Raw genomic sequence first — 22,924 nt, 5'->3', positions numbered from 1 at the left:
TGTAACTGCCACAGATCTGCTGAGTGTGTTCTTCCGTTTTGGCTTTCTAACTCAAGTTCTTTGCACATTTCATTATAATACTTAGTCTTTCCAGCTTCCCTTGGATATTTTCTGCTCAGCTCTTTTACTTCATCATCTCTTCCATGTGCTTTCATTACTATGATTAATCATTGCTATAATTAAGAGCAAGTTTAAGTCTCTTCTGACATTCACTTTGATCGTTTCTTTTTAATAACCTTTTGCTTTCTTCATGTATGATGTTCTTGATATCATCTCAGCTTATTAGGTCTTCTGTTATTAGTGTTCAATGAGTCAAATCTAATCTTGGAATATGATCATAATTTTGTCTCTTATAGAATTGTTTTAATTTTCTTCAATTTCAACTTAATTTATATATGAGAAATTGTTGGTTTGTTCCACACTAGTCATTGGCCTTGTTTTGGCTGATGATATTGAGTTTCTCCATTGTGTCTTTTTACAGAGATAGTTGACTTTATTTCTGTAAATCCCATCTGGAGAAGTCCACATGTATACTTGTTATTTATGTTGTTGAAAAAGATTATTCATAATGAAGAGTCACTGGCCTTGTAAAATTCTATCATGTGATCTCTATTATCATTGTTATAACCGTGGCCATATTTTCTAACTACTGTTCCTTCCTCTTTGCTTCCAACTTTTGCATTCCAATTACCATAAATATTTGTGTATAAGCAGAGTTTTCCAGCACATTTTAATGCAGTTATCGTGATAAAATTGGGTGCTTTGAAAAAAAATTAGGTGCTTTGGCTGATATTCAGGTCGGCTTATACTTGAGTATATATGGTACCTATAATTATTAATGCACCTTGACTGTGTGGTTGATCAAATTCAGACTGAAGTTGGTAGAATTTTTCCATTTCATCACTAGTTTTGCTTTAGTGGTAGGTGTATAAATGTGAGTAAAGTTGTATTGAATGGATTTCCTTGAAGGCTGATAGATATAATTCTATCACAGACAGTATTGTACTTCAAGATTGACCTTGAAATGTTATCTTTGACAGATGTAATACCATTCTGCTTGATTTTTTATTCCTGGCAGAGAAAACTATATGATTTTCTATTTCAGAATGGTCAATACAAATCCTAGGATACTGCTCTTTATGCATTCCATTTTATTTGTGGCAACTTCCAATTTTCCTATATTCATGCTTCAAACATTCCAAGTTCTAATTAAGAATAGATGTTTTCAGCTAGTTCCTCTTATTTTGAATTGTGCCCAACAATTAAATGAAGGTCTTGAAAGTTGACTTTACTTTGAGAAGGTGGCTCTTCCTCATGTTTTGAGCGCCTTCTGACCTGAGGGGCTCATCTTCTGACTCTATTTTCTCACCATGGTCCAGTAGGAGGTCTTCAGCATCTGACAATGTTCAACTCTGATTCATAAAGTTTTCAGTGACTAACATCTTAGAAGTAGATAACTCATTCCTTCTTCGTGGTCTGTTCTTAGTCTGGAAGCTCTTTGGAAATACTCGTGACAGCTTCCAGCATCACAGCGACATGCACACTATCACAGTAAGACAAGCTAACAGACAAGTGATGGGAGACGTGATGTTAGGTATGAGTTTTTTACATATTCTTTATTAATTTCAAGATGGTCTCCTCTATTTCTAGCTCATGTAATTTTATCATGAAATATCATTGGGTTTTGTCTATTTTCTTTGCAGTTGTTGAGATGATCATATGATTTTTAGTTGTATTGTACATTGTGTATTATATTAACTAGTTGGTGAATCAGCCTTGTACTTCTGAGATAAATTCCACAATGTTAAACATAAGTTTCCTTTCTCAAGAAACCTTTCCCTTACTTTTCCATAGTGCCTATAGTACTTGTGCTACATCTGTTGTAATATTCATCCAACCTGTACTTTTCTCATTTAATTTTCATGCTAGACTGAAAACTCTGTGAGATTAGGGGTTTTCTCTAACTGGTTTTGACACTAACTGGTTCTTGGTAACAGATGAATTAATAAGTGAAAGGGATGTAGTATAAAGCATGTGGATCCACAAATTTGGAGATGCTCAGGACATTGGCTTTCACACCTATAGGTTTGGAGCCTGTGCTATGTGAACTCTGTTTGTCAGCTTTGGCATTTTGTCATCTCTGTAGACTTCTCCCCCAGCCTGTTCTATTTCTACCAGATTTTTTTGTGTTGTACTGTGGTTTCTACTGAGCGGCTTGCAATTTTGAATGAGGTTATGGATGAAGAGAGTTGAAGAAATGGCTACTTTTTAACAAGGCAAAGTATACATAAAACAAACAACTTCAATCTATGATAATCTTTGAATTCTACAAAAAATAACTAAAGAATTAAACGAATTAAAGCATTCAATGAATTAAATAAAGCATTAAAAAGTTAAAACTAAATAAAATGATTAACCTTATAAGCAGATCAATGAAATGATCTCTCTCTATGTCTAAGAAATAGCCATGTTTAGGTAATGGTTCTTGCAAGGGATATTAATTTATGGTGTATGTTCCACTTGCTAACTGTTGATACTGAAAAGTCTACCTTGATTTCTCAGAATCTCATATTCAAAATGGTCACACAGATCAGAGAGTTCTGTGAGGCTGGAAGTGATGGATTGTAAAGGTTTCCATTTAGTCTTATCACCCTAAAACCCCTCCGTTGAGGTATTGCTGCAAATAAAATCCTTTACTGTAGAAACACAAAGGATTGCTCCCATTGGGTCTTTTTTTTAGGGGACACTCAATGAGAGGCTCTGCCATACTTGCAGCTGGAATTTGTGGTAGATTAAAATTCATAATTATGATTTAAAACAAAAACACAGTAATTCAGAGTTCTTACATCTTTCCAGATTCCAAATGTGTGGTTTCAATGTTATCTGTACTTTGAAAATTAACTCTGTGCTATCACAACTGGGCATGTTCAAACACATCTGTGTGGTCTAATTCTTCTAAAGGTAACCTGCTGGTAAAAGCCTGCAGAGAAAGTAAGCTTGCCTGGTGTGGCACCACTGCGACCAAAATCCAAGCACATGTTACCCACGAAGCTGTAGTCTGGTTGCAAAGTGATACTTTTAGGGGAAAACCTGGATTTAGGTCTTCGAGTAACAGCTGTGTGAATGAATTGGGTATATAAATCAGGGATGATATGCCTGAGCACCTTTGGTGATGAGTTGCTTCTCAAAGACCACATACTTTCTTGATAGAGAGAAGGTAGAGCAGAGCTGTGTAGACTGAGGCAGGATATGCGCTTGAGTGACTGCTTCATGACAGACAGCTGATGGGAGATCACAATCCCACTTTAACTCTGATATCTGAATATATCAGATAGCTCTGATTGATCATTCCAACACCGTGGCTACCATGGCCCTGAGAGGAATGTTTAGAGCTGTAATAGATCCTGGGCTCCCTAAAAACTCCATTCACTTTACAGGTTCAGTAAGGTTTCTTGTGATATTAAAAGCCATATTGCCAAGTGGAATGACTACATATTTAATCTATTTTTGTATACACTGTCATAATCTATTTTGTATACACTATTTTGTATACACTAGATGAGTTGGGCCAAAACAATAAAATTTTTGCCCTTCTCAATTTTATTTGTTGAAAATACACACAGCAAAACATATACCCATTCAAGTTTCTGCGTGTAGAACTTAGTGAAAGTGGTTATGTTCTTCAAGTTGCGCAACCATTCTTACCTTGACTGAGTGGATCCTCTTTCATTATCATACACTCAATGTCCCCTAAGGTTCTGATCTAATCTTCTGAGTTGCTGTTGTCACACTGATCCCACATAGACAGATCGTCTCAAAAAACAGACTCAGTGCCAAGAGGATTCTGACTCATAGTGACCCTAACCCCTGTGGGTTTTCAAGACTATAACTCTTTATGGGAGTAGAAAAACTCATCTTTCTTCGGTGGAGAGTTTGGTGATTTCAAAATGCTGACCTTGCAGTGGGCAGCCCAAGGTGTAACCACTACATCACCAGGGATCCACTCACTATGCAGATCTTTCGAGGGCATAATGCTCACGGCAGACATCCTTTACTAGTTGAACTGTTTAGTTTTGATGAGACTTCAGGGGCAATTTTTGGTTTTAAAGTTTAAATGTTCTTTCAAGGCAATAAGGTCCATTTCAGTGGCTCTAGAAAGTTTGGAACCTATGTGACTTTGAAAATCTGTTTTGTACTTCCCCCCTTTGGATTAGGATTCTTCCGTCAACTCTTTGGTCGAAATGTTCAGGAATGGCAGTGGGACACCATTCAATTCTGGTCTTACTACAAAGAAAGCAGCAAATCAGAGAGGCAACTAGCCACCTATTCCCTATCTTCCTATTCCTGACTCTCCTTCCTCCTGCTGTTCCAAGGGAATAGAGACGAATTGCTGCGGCTTCTTATAAGCTTTTAAGACTCCAGACTCTTGGCAATGCCCTAGAACCAACACAAACTTCAAATACAAAGACGGGACTGAGTGTGGGCCCAGCTTGACTCACGTGACCATGGCAAAGACAGGGAGTGTGAGTCCACTGGAAGTTGGCAGCAATCCAACACTGAAATGAGCCTGTTCCGATCCTGGCAACATAAACTAAGGGGTCACTCAGTTATGTTCAACAGGAATTGAGAGGACTCTGTGATGGTGTTTCATAAACTCATAGGAGACGAGTTATTTAGTAAGCTTTCTATGTGCTTTGAACTAGTATGTTCCCAAGGATCTTTATTATCTATGGCACACTGAAAGTCCAGCAGGTCCCCAAAGTAACTAAATGTTAAGAACACCTGGTATGCACTAAAATCATGTATACATCATTTCTCACTTACTGACTCAGAATCTGCAGGGAGCAAGGGAGGTGCTGAGAAATTCCTCTTGTGGACAACTAACTCTCAAATGTCTCAGGTGATTTTGACAAGTAGGCGAACTGGGGATTTAATGTTGTGGGCAGTAGACTTTAATGTGCACAGGGGTGTACTGGGGATTGTGTTAGGATGCAGAGTCAAGTTCATGGGACTTTGGATTCAGTCTTTTCAACCTGCTCCCTGGTGGGACTGCTGCTGCTGCTGAGTCACAGATCACACTCTGAGGAGCGGATTGTAAAGAATTCTACCTCTAGGTGGGTCCTGCCTCCTTTGTGGTTGTGGGGAATAAGGATAAATTGCTGCAGGCAGGTCTCCAGAGTTCACCTGCTACTACTTCAGCCTTGGCCTCAATCCCTGCCGCCTCCTTTATCTTGCTTAATGGTTGGACTTGTTTTTCACCAAGAGCGGACTCAACATTGGAATGTAACCCTCATTACCCCACCACTCTCACTCCCAATGTGTGGTGTTTTTCTCTAGTCTTTCTGACTCTGGAAGTTCCACGGAAACTTTTCCAGCACTTTAGTAATACTTAAGGCTCCACTAACCAATAAGAGGTGGCTTTGCATGAGGTACACTAGGATTCTAACCGGTCTGTTCTGCATGGAAGGTGAGAATGATAGCCAATGAACCACCAATGGTACATGCATAGGGAGACAATTTTGTTTATTGTCAGGGACCAAGAAGCACAGTAAGGAAATGCCCTATACAAGTGGAAATGCTCTACAAAAGGGGGTGAAGAGGGAGGAGACACAGGAACGCACAGCACAATAACTGGCATGAGCTCCAGCTCTCCATTCTAGCATGCGAACCAGGGAGCTATAGTCATCCTTTCCACAGAGGCTACAAGGGAATGGGGGGGGAGGGCGGGGGTTGCTCCGTCATCAGTTCTTATGGGGCAGGCAGAGGGAGAGGGTACTTTTAGCTGGTGTGCGAGGCCACACATGGCTGGGCGAGGTCCCACCCCAAGTAAAGAATGGATGCTGAAGGTGGTCCATGGCTGCCAGGGGGCTGGCCTGGGCTCCTTAGGTCCGGGATTCTTCTTGGTTCTCAATGATTAGCTTGTCCGTGGAATACAGTTGGCTGATATGAACCTGGGGGCAGACATGAGACAGATCATGAGTTGAGTGCTTTTCTTTAGCCCTGAAAGGTCAGAATGGGTGTTTTTTTTTTCACATTTAAAATGTAAAAGCTTGACACGGCCAGCCTAGTCCCTTCTTGAAATTGCACTCTGGAGTGAAGTTCATTTCCCAGATTGATTTTTCTTGTTTCCTGTTCTGTTGCGCCTCACTTCCACTCATTGAGAAGCTTGAGGTGTGCCCACAGCATCCTGCTGGCTGCAAACCCTATGCCAGGCCCAACCTCGCTCCCTAAGCTGTCCTGTGAGCCTCGAGGCCCTCTTCTGCTTTCCCACCAGAGCAGAACTATACAGATGTGGGCAGTGCATGCCTGCCCTACATGACTTCCTCCCTCCCTCCAGAGGACAGCCTTTCTGCATAAAGCAGAGATGCGTATTGTCCGTGTTGGGAAGGAGAACAGATTGTGTTACCTATGCTTCTGAGTTGATTATGCTTTACGGAGACCCTACAGGGCAAAGTACAACTGCCCCTTGGATTTCAGGGGCTATACATTTTTATAGGAGCAGACAGCATCATCATTCTCCCAAGGAATAACCGTTTGTTTGAACCACTGACCTTGTAGTTAGCAGCCCAATGTATAACTCACCACACCATCAGGATTCCCTAGAGATTATGTTACTGGTAAAGAAACAATGCTAAGCTGCCTGTCCCACCTGAGGGAGGTTACGGAGAACTGCCTTCCCCCTGCTGGCCCTTTCCTTCCTGGTTGTTCTTGTTAGAGCCTAGAAGTTCCTCAGGGGCACAAATGGTTCTGCTGCTAACCACATGAGTGGAGGTTTGTTCTACATAGTAGTACATTGGAAGAAAGGTCTGGCAATATACTTATGAAATAACCAACATTGAAACTAGTTCTGTTCTGCCACATGTAGTCACGAAGACGAGGATTGACTTCCTTCTTGCTGGGTCGATGAGTAGGAGTGGTTAATGTAGGCTTCCCTGAGAAAGTGACAGTTCAGCCAAGGCCTAAAAGGTGAATAAGGATTTAATCAGCCCATATGAATAATAGACAGAAAGCTGAATCCAGAAGGAGGAGAGTTGTGCCCTCTAAGTGGAAGAATGTCCTTATCACCTGGGAGAAGGTGCCCTTAACAGGGAACTTCTAAGGTTTAACAAAAACAACACATGAGCTTCATGAAGATCCAACTTTTTCTCCCTAAGTACTTAATTACTTAAGGTACATGGCTATTCATATTTTGGTATTTTCTACCTAGCCTTTAATTCATATATAAATTTAAAACAGATGGGTGTGTATGCAAGTATATTATCTTTAAATCTGGAATCATGTCATAACCTGCTTTTTCTACTTAACCTCATGTTATGATAATTATACCATTAACTGTTTTTTTTAAAAGTTTCATGCCTACATTTCATTGTAAAGATGTGTCACAATTTATTTAATCATTCCACATAATGAACATTTAGAAAACTTCCATTTCTTTTTGGGATTGCTATTCTGACATACAGATTTTTTACTATATATTTTCAATCAACTCATATGCATGTGAAAGGTGGACACTGAGGAAGGAAGATTGCAGAAGAATTTATACATTTGAATTATGGTGCTGGAGAAGAATATTGAAAGTACCATGTGGTACCATGAAAGTATCCATAGAACAAGCAAATCTGTCTTGAAAAAAACATAGCAGAATGCTCCTTAGAGGAAAATATGGCGAGACTTCCGTCTCACATACTTTGGACATGTTTTCTTTTCTTTTTTTAAACATTTTATTAGGGCCTCATACAACTCTTATCACAATCCATAATATACATATATCAATTGTATAAAGCACATCCGTACATTCTTTGCCCTCATCATTTTCAAGGCATTTGCTCTCCACTTAAGCCCTTTGCATCAGGTCCTCTTTTTTTCCCCTTCCTCCCTGCTCCCCCCTCCCTCATGAGCCCTTGATAATTTATAAATTATTATTTTGTCATATCTTGCCCTATCCGGCATCTCCCTTCACCCACTTTTCTGTTGGCCACACCCCAGGGAGGAGGTCACATGTAGATCCTTGTAATCGGTTCCCCCTTTCTAACCCACTCACCCTCTACCCTCCCAGTATCACCCCTCACATCCCTGGACTTTGGACATGTTTCCAAGGGAACAGTCCTGGGGAAAATATTATGCTTGGTAAATTAGTGAGGCAGTGACAAAGAGGAAGACCTCCAACAAAATGGACGGGTATGCATCAATGGCTCAAAACTGGGTTGTGTTTCCTCCTGTTGTACATAGGGTTGCTATGGGTTGGAACAGGCTCCGTGGTACCTAATAACAACATCTACGACTTTCTTATAAAAGGTTTCTAGAACTGAAATTATTCGGTTGACAAGTATGACTGTTTCATGGATCTTGATAGCCCTGGTAAAACTGTTTTCCAAAATGGCTCATCTACTCGTTCACATGACACTGCCTTTGGCTGGAAGGACTGCTTGGGCTTCAACAGCTTCATCATGAAATAGAACAAATGTTTTCAGGGACTGAATTCATTGTGAGGATATGCGTGTGCTAAATGTACTCCCTACTTTCGGTGCCAGATTAGACCTAGAACACATAACTTGCCTGTGTGTGTAGTCTCCTACTGTTTGCCCCACGGAGCCCTGGGAACAGGGCACTGTATTTGCTTCTCCCCACGATGCTAAAGGATGGACTCTCGATGGGTGGGGGCAGGTGGGGGTGCTGAATACCAATACTATAGCTAAAAGGTTACAAGAAAATGTAACAAAATGAAGGAGTAGGCGCAATTCAAAGCATTCATCTTTAAAGGCGCATTAAACCAAAACAAACATAAAATCTAAAAATTTACTGCCCACTTGGACAGAAATAGGGATTCAATTAAAAAAAGAACAGCAACCAGGAGGAAGATGACTAGAATGAGCTCTTGATAATACCTCCTTCTCCTCATCCCCATCAATAACTGATAATCACGTAGGAGAAGTGATACTATAAATAAAAATGCCTTGTATCCCATGGTGATAAAAGCTCAATTCTCACTAATTCCACAGCCTAGATGTATACATGATTATGGAGCGCTTTGGTAGTGAGATACTAAAGGAAATACGGAAGGGATAAAGGCGAGACAGCAAAAAGATGGAGGGGACAAATTACTACAGTGAGAATGTCCTCCAATTCCTCAGCAAAATAAAATGATTTAAATTCGGTCCCGCAGAAGATTTAAGGCTATAATCCCAAACTACATGGGATTATACAAGAGCAATTACAGAAGGAAATGATTCAATTTACACAGGGATGCAATATTAAAAAGTTATCCCCACAAAGGTTGCAGGGTTGAGGCAATAAAGATTTATCTAACACTTTGGTAGCATCTGTTAGAGTTATAAGAGGTGTCAGCATACATCAGGGGGCCGGCCTGGGATCAATTCGGCTGTGTTAATGACACAAGCCCAGCTCCTGAGCTGCAAGTGGGATGTGCTGATCAATGGAATGGAGGAAATCCAATTAACAGCTCCAATTTATATTCCCTCCAATATCACAGATTGATTCATACAGCCGCATCAGAGGACAATGTGCATCAATTAGTCATTAAAGCTGATTGCACTTTTAATCCATCACGATTAGGAACTGGCATTACAGCCCAATGAGTAAAATACACAGATTGTTCAACTGCAAGTTGATGGGATGACTGGGTTGCCCCAGAAACACTTATGAGCTCTGAGGCTCATTAAACAACGAGCTTGCTGGAGAAGGAAGAGTAGAATCTAAGAAAATAAAACATGGTACAATTTCACAGGTTGTTACTGTTTATGCTTTGTCCCTTAAGGTAAGAGTAAGAGGTACTAGGCTCCATCACTGCCTCTGCCACAGGGTCATTATTAGAGTCATACGAGACACTAGATATAAAGAAGAGTTATGAACTGCGCCAGATATATCCTAGGGCCCAGCTATATTAAATATCATAACGCTGTTGGAAAGATAAACTCAAAATGGCACCAGGCACATTATAAAGGCTCATCACATGTGAATTATGAGCACAGCCCTGAACACATCTTTTGGGCTTTCAGGGTGAATAACACTCTCCCTAAATCCTGAACTCAAGAACCTCTAAGGCTCGCTACCCTCTAAGCTAGGAGAGTCTATGATCTTATAACAATTAGATTGTAAGAGGTGGCATCAGCGACACTTGATTCTAACACTCTGCTTTGAACTTGAGCTTTCCAGGTTGGTTCTTCCTCATCTCGGCTCTGGGAGGCAGGCAGGGTCTACATGCTTCAAATGTTATTACCAGAGCAGTTTGGCATGAAGAGCAGGGCACTGGGAATTTTCTGAATAGATGTAGATTTACTGGTGAAGCAAAGGTGGGTTATCCCTGATGTACTCCCTCTTTGAGGTTGGTAGAGTGACCTAGGCATGTACTACTGTATTTTTCACATGTAATACACTCAGAAATAAAGAGCACACATATGCATAGCATTCATAGAAAACTAACATGTGAAGGGGTGAAGCAGTGTCCGCAAATACACTAGTCTTGGGCTGCTAAGTGACCCCGTCAAACCTTGCCCCTGTCATGTGCCTTGCAAAGGTAATAAAGATAATGCTATTATTACTAGTAAACATACTATTTCTGCTAAAGTAATTAGGACAGGAGCAATAGTTCACTTTTAATGTACTTGTCCCAAGCATCGATTTCCGGACTTAGAATTATTAATTAAAATAGTATTTAATTATTATAATTTACATTTTATCATTAATTGGGAGCTCATACATTCCATAGTTCAAACACGTCAAGTAGTACTGTACAATCGCCACCACAGTTTCCAAACATTCTCTTTCTTCCCGGGCTCCTTGACATCATCTCTCTCTTGCCTTTAGAATGTTAAAGAATATAAAACACTGTTCATCTGGCAGTTTTCACAGCAATGCTCTCTAATGAGGTCCCAGGGCAGACAGCCACTGTCCCAGCCTTCTCACGGTCACCAGCAGTTGGTTGTTCACACAACTTTTAACATATTTTGTACTTCCCTTTTCATTTTTTTTAAAGAAGCAAACTAATAGTAATGTATGGAATTCCATGTAATTTTTCAGTCTTTTCTGTTTGGCAACAAGCAATATTATAAAACCTAAAATAGTTTTATACAGGTGACATGGTCCTCATTTTCTAAAAATAGTTCAATCCACAAGGTCTTATTTTACTTTCTTGAATTCAGAAGCCTAAGTTATTTTTCTACCACTTGTCGGACAGTTTGGCATACTGGTAGATTGTGTGTTAATGTGATGCTGGAAGGTGTCACTGGTATATCAAATGCCAGCAGGGTCACCCAAAGTGAACAGGGTCCAGCTGAGATTCCACATTAAGAAGAGACTACAAAGATGGACTTGACCCCCCACTTCAGAAGAAGGAACTGCTGTAAACCTTATGCATATTTTTGAAGCACTGAAAGACACTCAAGGCCTAATGAATAGAAGAAAAGCATTTTCAGATAGTTCTGGAGGATGGGTGGAATAAAGGCCCTTAAAATAGGAGGACACTTGAAATGTGACTGAGAAGTAGCTGATTACTCGGAGTGGAGCTGACTATGGTGATGTGAGTTGAGTAAAACTTGTGAAAGTGGAGCCTTCGGATCTTCATTTGCTGATGGGGCATTACTCAAGGTAAAGAGAAATAGCTGCAAAAATCTGCTAATGATAGGAACTGGAATGTGATAAGTATGTATCTAGGAACATTGGAAGTGGTCAAAATGAATGGAGCACATAAAAATCAATATCCTAGGTATTACTGAGCTGAAATGGTGTTAAGCATTTTGAATCAGAAAATCACATTATTTACTATGCTAGAAATAATACAACTAAGAGGAATGGTGTGGAATTCATTGTCATGAAGGATATAGAAAAATCAATCATGAAGTACAATGTCAGCTGTGATAAGATTAAATCTATCCATCTTCAAGTATATGCAATCAATACAACTATTACTTAAATTGATATATCAAACACAAAAACTAGTGATACTGAAATTGAAGAATCCTACCAAAGATTTCAGCCAGAAATCGATCAAACATGCAGTCAAGATGCACTGATAGTCATTGGTGCCTGGAATGAAAAAGTTGGAAACAAGAAGGGACAGAGGTTGGAAAACATGGACCTGGTGATAAAACCAAGCTAGAGATCAAATGACAGAATTTTTCAAAACCAATGACCTGTTCAAAGTAAATACCTTTTTTTCAAAAACACAAAAGGTGACTATACACATGGACTTCTCCAGATGGCATACACACAAATCAAATAGACTACATTTGTAGGAAGAGACTTCAGAGAAGGTCAATATCAGCAGCTAAAATCAGGCCAAGGGCTGACTCTGGAACAGACCATCTGCAGGGGTAAATGCCAGCCCCCCATAACTAATCACGTGTTTGATAGGCACAATTGTACAGTAATAATAAGTAAAGATTATAGTAAAGTCACAGAGAGCATGAGAGATAGGAGAGAGATAGAAATAATGGAGTCAGACACATTTCATAGTAGCATGCTCACCTTAGCCCTGCTTGGTGGTCCACGTGGAGAGAGGGGGAGGGGAAGGAGGGCAAAGGGAAAAGGAACAGGGGAGAGAGGATGGGGGAGCAGATGAGAGCCAAGAGGGGAGCCTGAGAGAGCTTTTTATTGTTAACCCAGGCCTATATACCTTTGGGGGGGCGTGCAAGCCCCCTAAATTACAGGTAAAGACATACATATGTCACAGGAAGGGGTTGTGCTATAGGTAATACAGAAATGAGAGGGGGACAATGTAGGGATATACATGAATTAGGAAGAGGAGGGATTGGGGTATACATGTGACAAGAAGGGCGGATCCTAGATTCTGGATGTCACTGAGCTGGTTTGACCTGTTCTCTGGCTCACTATAGAGACCATTATCAGAAGGTGGTGACCTCCACCTACAGGAACCGAATCATGACTGCACGCCTTTAGGGAGAAGTAGCCCATTGTCCTTAACATCAGAGAGGGGTGGGGGGCTACCTGTGGTGGGACCAGACAGTAGTCTGGCAACTGAATGCCTTCAGGGAGGTAACTTAACAATCATTCCTAAGTCTAACATATATTTGGGAGAGACGACTTGGGAAAAATCTTCCTTTTCCCCACAACCATCAATTGATCATATGTAAGTTCAGGAAAAAAGCTGGAAAAAATGAAAACAAGTCCATGAAAACCCAAATATGACCTTGACTCTATCCCACCTGAACTTTGAGAACATCTCAAGAACAGGTTTGAGTATTGAACACTAATGACTGAAGACCTCATGAGCTGTGGGAGGATATCGAGAATATCATTCATGAAGAAAGCAAAGGCTGGCGTCTCCCTTCACCCCCTTTTCTGAGATGCCGGACAGGGCGAGATATGACAAAATAATAATTTATAAGTTATCAAGGGCTCATGAGGGAGGGGGAACGGGGAGGGAGGGGAAAAAAGAGGACTTGATGCAAAGGGCTTAAGTGGAGAGCAAATGCCTTGAAAATGATGAGGGCAAAGAATGTACAGATGTGCTTTACACAACTGATGTATGTATATGTATGCATTGTGATAAGAGTTGTATGAGCCCCTAATAAAATGTTTTAAAAAGAGAGAAATAATTGAAGGAAGACCATGCAACCTGCTTAACTTGGTGGCCTGACACATGATAAATTCCCAATAAATAAGTGTATTAACATAAAAAAAGAAAGCAAAGGCCATTTAAAATACATAAAAGAAGGCATAGGTCAGCATTGATATCAGTTAAGGCTCTGAAATTTGCTCTTAGAGTAGCTAAAGCAAATGGGAGAAAGCATAATATCAAAGAGCTGAAAAGAATATTTTAAAGGGCAGCTTGAGAAGATGAAGCCAAATACTATAATAAAATGTACAAAGAATTAGAAGTATGAGCAAGAACCAATGGTGCTGAAGGAATTTCAAGCTACAATGAAAGTATTTGCTAAAAATATGGCTCCAGGAATTGATAGAACACCAATTGGAACATTTCAACAAGCCGATGAAATACTGGAAGAACTCACTGGGCTATGTGAGGAAATTTATATCATAGCTACTTGGCCAACTGACTGGAAGAGTTGTACCCATTCCAAAGAAAGGTGACCCAACAGAATGATCAAGCTATAGAACACTATCACTGATATCACATGCCAGTAAGATTCTGCTGGAGAACATTCAACAATGGTTGTAGTAGTACGCAGACAGAGAGAGCTGCTGGAGGCTGAGGCCGGATCAGAAGAGTTCATGAAACAAGGGATATTATGTCAGATGTCAAATGGATCTTGGCTGAAATCAGAGAACAATCAAAGAAGTTTACTTGTGTTATACTGACTGTGCCAAGGCACTCAACTGTGAAGATCATAACAAACTATGGGGAACCCTGAGGAGACTGGGAATTCCAGAACATTTCATGTGCTTATGTGGAATGAACAAGGGAATACTGCCTGGTTTAGGTGCGCAACAGGGTTTTATTAGTTCATCATACTTAATTAACATGTTTGCTGGAAAATAATCCGAGACACTGGATGATATGAAGAATGTGGCCATCGGGATTGGAGGAAGGCTTATTAACAACCTGCACTGTGCAGTGACACACCACATCCTTGTTGAAAGTGAGGAGGATTTGAAGTACCTGATGAAGATCAAGGATTGCATCTGTCAGCATTCACTACAACTCAATGTGAAGAAGACCAAAATCCTCACAACTGCACCTATCGGTAACATTTACGATAAATGGAGAAAAAAACTCAAGTTGTCAAGGATTTTGTCTTGCTTGGATCCACAATCAACGCTCATGGAAGCAGCAGTCAAGAGACCAAAAGATGAGTTGCATTAGGGAAATCTGCTGTCCAGGACCTCTTTAGAGTGTTGAAAAGCAATGATGTTACTTTGAGGGCTAAGGTGGAATTTTTGAATTGCTTCATATGCATGTGAAAGTTGGACATTGAATAAGGAAGATCGAAGAAGAATTGATGCCTTTGAATTGTGGTGCTGGAGTAGCATATTGAGAGTACCACGGACTTCCAAAAGAACAAACAGATCTGTCTTGGAAGAAGTACGGCCAGAGTAGTGTGCTTTAGAAGCAAGGATGACAAGACTTTGTTTTATATATTTTGGACAGGTTGTCAGGAGAGACCAGTCCCTGGAGAAGGATATCATGCTTGGTAAAGTAGAGGGGAAGAGAACAAGAGGAAGGCCCTTAACAAGATGTAGTCACACGGGGACTACAAAAATGGGCTCGAGCAAAGAAACAATTGTAAAAATGGCACCGGACCACGCAATATTCCGTTCCATGTGCATAAGGCTGCTATGGCTTGGAACTGACTTGATGGCAACTAACAAGAAGAAGCTGTTTTTTCCTTTCTAAAATGTTTATAAAAGGGGATTCAAAATGCTTATATAACATTTCCATTATCTGTCTCTTTTGTTAAAAAAAATCCATTATCTCTTAATTCCACATTTCTGTTGTCCATCCCCCAGGGAGGGGGTTATATGTAAATCATTGTGATCAGTTCCCCTTTTCCCCACCACGTTCCCCTTCCCCTACTCTTATGATTGGTCCTGAGGGGTAATTCCACGTTTTAGTAAACTTTTTGAAGCTTCCTCATATAATACAGCAGACCATTACTACTTTTTATCTTGTCATTGCTCTAGCCCAAGGAGCAGCAAACTTTGGGTCAAGACATATATTCAGCTTTCAATATGTAAATGTGGCTCTGAGGTCAAGCTGAAAAAACTTAAAGGATATTATTAGTCAGATCATGGTGTTTATAAAACATATTTATGGTTTTCAAGTGATTTTTTAATCGCTGTGAGACAGGATTGGCTCTTCCATCTGAAAAGTTTGCTGACCCTATTCTGTGATCTTGAAGAATGTCTGATGCACTCATTAGAATCTTTGAAAACCAACTTACTGGGGAAGCGTACCCGCAAAGAGAAGGAGGCTATTTAAATGAACCCAGGAATGGCACTTTCTATGGTACGGTAAGCATTCTTAATGTGGATGGCAGTGCTTAGGCAGGTGTTGGGTGTCCACCTCCGATTTCTTCCATAATGATGTAAGCAGAATGATGAATACATTTCACAGTCCTTCCCTATATTCCATGACAGTTATTACTGGATGTGTAACTTCTTTACTTCTAAGGACAATAGGGAGACCAGATACGACTGTTGTGGCCTCTTGGTAGCACGGCCATTACGCCGTGGCTTATTATTCTTACTCCTGAGTCATTGTTAACAAAGCCCTCTCTGCTCTGAAAAATGCCTCAGAGTGGAAAATTATATAGTCACCTTAGCTCTTACCCACTGATACCAGCATTTCGGACCGTTCATTGGTTTTGCTGCCCAGAGAAAAGAGTAAGCCAACTTGTGATGGTGTCTTTCTTTTGCATTCCAGGACATTGGAGAAAAGGATATTAAAACACTTTAATGTATCTCAGAGAACGGTAGCCTTTAAAGAACCTAAAGCTGTGGACGGCTAACCCCAAGTGCCACATGTTCTTTCTGCAAGAAGGAGCCCAGTTTGAAGAGCACACATGGGAGACGGGTCACCCTCTATGGGCTGATCGGACACCGGGCCCGGGCTCATTCAGGTGGGGCCCAAGCACATAACAATGACCTTGTTCTGACAGGCACCCAGGATTGAGAGAAAAACACTACTTTAAGAAGATTCAGGCTGAATATTTATATTTTAAATTATTTTCTTCTTTCCCCCCTCAATAGGTAAATCTTCTTCACCCCAAAACAAAACAAAACTAAGCAAACAAGAAACCAGGATATATATTTATCCACCAGGTAGCCTTTGGACACAGTACTTCTGAAAGGAAGGGCAGCGGACTACATGATCAAGGTGGCGAAGAGAATTTTTTGTGACTTATGACATTCCTAAACATAGATTCTCTGACTCAGTTGGGGGTGGGTGGATGGGTTAGGGGTGGAATATGTCTTCTCATCTTCCATACACACACTTGTTATATATAACAGCTCGGTGTCTGTGGGCGATTTCCATCTGCAGGTCTAGACTACTTACTGTGTGGGGTGGGGTGGACGACAATTAAAATGGAGATGGCACACATGGCGCTCCACACATACCTCATCTATAAGCCCCCAGAGATGCCAAATGGCCACACTGGATACACAGTCTACTATGTACTGGCCAGAAGCCCAGCTGTTGACACGATACGTTGTATAACCATGGCCCTACGAGATGAAAGCATCACACCAGCAAGTTGTGTTTGCACAGATACGACTCGGTTACTAAGCCTTTCTTGGAATCAAGTAGAACTCAGGACCCAACGTCTATCAGAACAGAATCTAGCCCTTCTACAATGGTCACAATAAGAGCCCAAGCAAACTGCCAGAGACAAAGTCCCACAAAGGCTACCCTCCTGTGCTGGAGGAGACTAGGGCCAGGATCTACTTCACCCCTGAACTTAGGGGCTGTTGGTGAGGTAATTGCTGAGGCTAATGTTTCTTGGGACAAGAATTTTCAGAAAAAAACAAACTCTTGCTTGTAAGGATGGCTGTCACCTGCTCTGTGCAAGGTCTTTGCAAACTTTCTGGAACAACCCAGCTAGTTTCTTGATATTTCAGCCTTTTAGGAATATCTTTACTTAGGGCCAGCGTGAACCAGTTCTGATTTTAGCTTTTGCTTTCGGCAGTTATAATTGAGAGGGTGACCTCAACCCAAAACATTAAAGAGATAATACTGAGCTATTCTACCACTTTAGACCATTCATTAAAACAAAAATTGATTTATTTCAAAGTTTATCTTAAAGAATTTTCAAGATTCTAAACTCGTCTGATAATAAAGAACAGTAATTAAATTTTCATGATTTACTTAAAGTCAGAATAAACAAAGAATGATTTAAAACAATGTATAGTACCTGTTTATGTTCACAACAAATTAGTTTCCCTTTAACAATTTGTATACAAATTGTGATATCCCATTGATTGTAATTTTCACATTATGTCAGTATTATTAATGTTTCCATTCAGTTTGTTCTGTTTGCATTGAATTAGCCTCCTTTCTCCTTCTTGCCTTCTCAGTTGGCTTTTGATGACTTGGTTTTATAAGCCAATCTAATATTTGGTTGAAAGGCGACTTGTAGAAACAGTTTCAATTTCATGTTCAAAGGTTATTTTGGGTGACAGTCCCAGGGGTCTTTCTAGTTTCTATTGGCCTAGGAGTTTTAACCTCAAAAAATAATAATATTTTGAGGTTTGTTCTACATTTTTTCATTGTTTACCAAGACCATCTATTGTGTTCCTGGTCGGAATAATTGTTGTGGGAAGTACTACCTTTGGTTTGGTTTGCTATGTTTTTATCATTAGATGACCATTCGTTGCCAGTTGCTTGGTGAAGAGGAGAACTATGCTTTTGTTTGATTTTCATATGTTCTTGTTTGGCAGAGGGCTGTGGTGGCCTTGGAAGGTAAGGGACAATTCGAAGTGATTCCCAATTTCAACAGCAGTGAACCAAGCCGAGCCAAACATAAGGTTAAAGCTCCCAAGAAGGAACACTCAATAGCGGAGAGCACTTTGGAGCCAGAGGCAGACTCACTTAATTGTTAGTTGCTGTTGAGTTGGTACTGATACATGGTGAGCCCAGGTGAGACAGGAGAACCATCTCATAAGTCCCTTTGGCTGTAATCTTTCCTGGAGCAGCTTGCCAGGTCTTTCTTGTGGGCTTGACTCTCTAATATTTCCGTGAACAATAGTCCAGCTCTTCAATGTCTGCACAACCAAGGCTCCTTTTTCACTTCCCTAGGCTCATAAAATATGCTGACTCACTGGCCTCTATTAAAAAATCATCTGGAATGAGCTGGATGCATTGTAGTGTTAAGACCACGTGGCCTAATGGTTAAAACATTTGCCTCCATATCAGAAGACGGAAGGTACGAATCCCTTTGTGGGGGTGCTTGATTCCATTTGGAGTCCTAGGTGTCACAAATAATTAAATGTTTGCCTGCTAGGGGTAAGGCTGGTGGGTTCAAAGCCACACAAAAGTGCCTTGAAGTCAGCCCTGGAGATCTGCCGATGACAGGTCACAGTGTTGGCAACCCTGTGGAGCAGTCCTGCACACATGCGGACCCCATAGTTGGAATACGTTCAATGGCAACTAACTAGTGTGAAGAAGTTAGGAACCAACAACTGGCACCAGGTGAGAAACAATGGACCATCTCTTCTGCTTGTTCTTACATCTCTTTTAGACTCAAAGCTTATTTGAACCAGCTTATCTTTTCTGACCTCTACTTGAAGACCATGGGGTTATGGGTGGTGGTGGTGGTAAGCTGTCCTGTTTCGTGGGGAGCCTGATATTAGTTTGTCCAAGAGCAGATGAGAAACAATAAACAAACCAAGAGGAAATCACCTAGCTGGTTCCCCCTTAGCATCTTGAGCCTTTCCCACACCTGCATACTCATACTTCAGCCTACTTACACAGATGCCTGGTATTCGCTAACTCATACTTTAAGGGGAACGTAACTGCCAGGTGAGATTCAGGACAATAAAGCGAAGAGTCAGCAATGGCCTCTAGAGAACCTTATGGGAATTGCTGGTTGTTAGTTGCCTCCAAATCAGCCACCCCCACGCGCAGCAGAACAAAAACTTGCCAGGTTTTGTGCCACCCCACTTTGAACTGTTGTGATCCTGAGTATTCTTAAAAGTAGATCTCTGAGGTGCATGCAACTTAGAATAATTGGCTGTTTGAAACTGAAAGGGCAGAACTATTTCAAGGACAAAATTCAGAGGGTTAGGAAAGCAGGAGGAGGGCTGGAAACAGGAAATGAGATAAACGACTGGACGGTTTGCTGGGAGGATTACAATGGAGTCTAGGAGCTGCTGACTGTAAAACTGATGGCTTGCTCTGTAAACTACCAGGTTCATAAAAAAAGTAAAAACAAAACAAGGAAACCCTCCATGTCTTTCTTTCTAGTTGCTAGGCTTCTTGGTCTAGAAGCTCTGCTGATGCCTGTTCTGCACTATAGCAACACTGACATCACAAGGAGATGCGTGGTGGCTGTTGCCGAGGTGCATTATCTGGGCACTGAACCCGTGTACACAAACCGACATATTGACCTCCCCTGACTACAGAAGTCATCAGGCTAGCACAGATACGGACATCGAGACAAACATGACTGGCCAGAATGCCGAGCAGAACGATGCCTGCATAGAGCCTCTAGGGAGCAGTGGGTCCCTCAACAGCATGAGAACCCCACTAGAAGTCCCCAGCCCTCCCACCCCCCAAACTGCTGGTTGTGATAAGGGGAAGGTACTTCCTTCTGCACAGGAAAGGGGCAGAGAACCAGTTTTCAGGAGTAGAGGGTACTCCACAGGGCACAAGGGCTTCAAGGGCACAAAAGGACTGGTATTCACATGATTTATACCTTCCCCTCTGAGTCCTGAACCCCTCAAGAGTTGCCAACCTCTGCAGGGCCCTCCAATTGGTGGGTACATACATACATGTAAGTATACACATATGCCCTCTGTGTTGCCTCGGAAATAATTGAGGGTGGGAACCCCTGGAGACTTCCTGTGAGCCAATGGATACAATGTTTGGCCAGTGCCCTAGATTGGATTGTGCCCCCCACCACCCCAAATAGGCCAAACTCTGAAACTCAATAAAAAGAAAGCCAAAATCCTTACAGTTGGACCAATAGATAACATTCTGATAAATGGAGAAAAAAAATTGAAGTTGTCAAGGACTTTATCTAGCTTTGATCCAAATAAAATGAAACACTATATTGGGTACATTTGCTGCACATGGTCTCTTTAAAGCAGTGGTTCTCGACCTTGCTAATGCTGTGACCCTTTAATACAGTTCCTCATGTTGTGGTGACCCCCCAATCATAAAATTATTTTCTTTGCTACTTCATAACCGAAATTTTGCTACTGGTATGAATCGGGTGACCCCTGTGAAAGAGTCGTTTGACCCCCACAGGAGTTGAGAACCACTGCTTTAAAGTGTTGAAGAGCAAGGATGCCACTTTAAGGACAAAGGTATATCTGACCCAAGTCATGGTATTTTCAATCACCTTGTTCCATGTGCAAGTTGGCCACGGAATAAGGAAGATCGATGAAGAATTGCTGTATTTGAATTATGATGTTGGTAAAGAATACTGAATGTGTCACGGACTGCCAAAAGCCTAAACAAATCTGTCTTGAAGATGTACACCTAGAATTGCTCCTTCGAAGCGAAGATGGCAAGATTCTGTTTCACTTACTTGGGACATGTTATCAGAATAGACCAGTCTTGGGAAAGGACCTCATGCTTGGTAAAGGGCAGCAATAAAGAAGATCTTCAAGGAGATGGATTGGCTACAACAATGGGTTCAAACATAACTGTTGTGAGGAGGGCGCAGGATCATCCTCACAGGAGATATCTCGTTCGGTTGTGCACAGGGTCATTAAGGGTTGGAACGGACTCGGTGACACCCAACAGCAACAACAATGTTGGTTCCCAAACATAGGGCTCAGAGAGCAACAAGTGTTGGAGGGGCTGTGGTGAAGTAGGAACCCTCCTCCACTGCTGGTGGTCGTGTAGATTTGTACAGCCACTGTGAAAAGCAATCTGAAGATACTTAAAGAAAATGGAAATTGATCTACCTTATGACCCAGTCATCCCTCTACTGGGCATGTACTCAGAGGAGGTAACAAATAAAACACGACCAGTCATCTGCGCTCCAATGTTTATTGCGTCACAATTCACAAATGCAAAGACTTGGAAACAGCCTAAGTTTCCATGGATAGACGAGTGGATTAGTAAACGCTGGCACATACAGTGGAGTACTATGCAGCACTGAAAAGCAGGGGCGATCACATGAAACACGTCATTTTGTGGGAAGAGTTGGAAGGAATGATGTGAAGGGAGGTAAGCCCATCTCAAAAGGACAGGTATGAGTCCCCTTATCTCACAATAAAAAGCAGAGGTAGTTGTGGGAGGGAAGACCACACCCAGAGAGGTACATGAGAGTCCAACATAAAGAAGGGAAGGGGGACAGGAGGAGGGAGAATCAGGGTGGGGAGAAACTGAGATAATAACATGAGGGGAATAGGGCACTAATCCACCCAGGGGGAGTATATTGGTTCTGTCCCCACACAACTGGAATGTTCATACAGACCCCACCATGACGTGCCAAACCAGGAGGGCAACGTAATGCGTGGAGGAATCCACAAAAAGACTGGACTAAATGCCCGGCCCCAACCAGAATCAGCCTGACCCCCATCATGGAAGGGAGTGCCACAGAAAATGAAAATAGATTGTCTGGTGATGGAAAGGAACTGACCTACCATGCCCAGAAAGAAGCTGAAGCAAATGAAGGGGGAGGAAGGGAGTGGAGCACACCCGGGTCCACCAAGCTCAGAGGACATTAGTCCTGCTTGGAGCAGCCAATGCACAGAGAGGACCATATGGCTGGCCCCACTGCGAGATGAGACATCCTGACCCATGACCCATGGCCCTACCCGGGACAGCACTGGAAACAGTGTGGGATTGTGACCAAGCTGATCCCACCGCACTGAGGCAAAAACACTGGGGGCATGCATTAGAGCAGCGGGGGAAGCAGAGCAAGGAGGTCCTGAGGGAGTACCAAGGATGGACTTTGGGGCCAGTGTATGGCACCCCATCAGACTCATCCGGAAAACACTCCTAAAGGTCAACAAACAGACCTTAAACTATTAACAGGTTTTTCTTCCTTTCTTTCTTTTTTCTTCTTTTAGATTTTGTATGTCAGTGGCTTTTTTGTTTGTTAGTTTGTTGTTGTTGCTGCTGTCATTGCCTTGTTTTTATGTCACTTTGTTTGGTGCTGTTGAGACCTTCTGCAATTTTATGTGCGTATTATTATCTCTGCAGGTCTATCTAGATAAGATAGGCTGGATAAACAATGTGGAGAAGAAAATAATGGAACCGACGGTTTCGGGGGGACATGGGAGAGTGGGAGGTGAGGGAAGGGAAGAG

The 22,924-nt window shown here is 41.6% G+C and overlaps 1 protein-coding gene across 1 annotated transcript in view; it reads right to left on the bottom strand.

Annotated features, from left to right (window-relative positions):
- Nucleotides 1–5,506: 5,506 nt before the first annotated feature.
- The window catches only part of LYRM4 (LYR motif containing 4), a 134,999-nt gene continuing 117,581 nt past the window's right edge, over nucleotides 5,507–22,924 (bottom strand). Inside the window, exon 3 of the mRNA XM_075554132.1 lies at nucleotides 5,507–5,951. Coding sequence (XP_075410247.1) covers nucleotides 5,883–5,951 — 69 coding nt within the window. The 3' untranslated portion in view covers nucleotides 5,507–5,882. The remainder of the gene's footprint in view (nucleotides 5,952–22,924) is intronic.

This window comes from Tenrec ecaudatus, chromosome 7 (assembly GCF_050624435.1).
Source record: "Tenrec ecaudatus isolate mTenEca1 chromosome 7, mTenEca1.hap1, whole genome shotgun sequence".
Taxonomy (NCBI): Eukaryota; Metazoa; Chordata; class Mammalia; order Afrosoricida; family Tenrecidae; genus Tenrec; species Tenrec ecaudatus.
The sequence above is the reverse complement of the archived record's forward strand: the minus strand, read 5'-3'. Positions and strand labels throughout refer to the sequence as shown.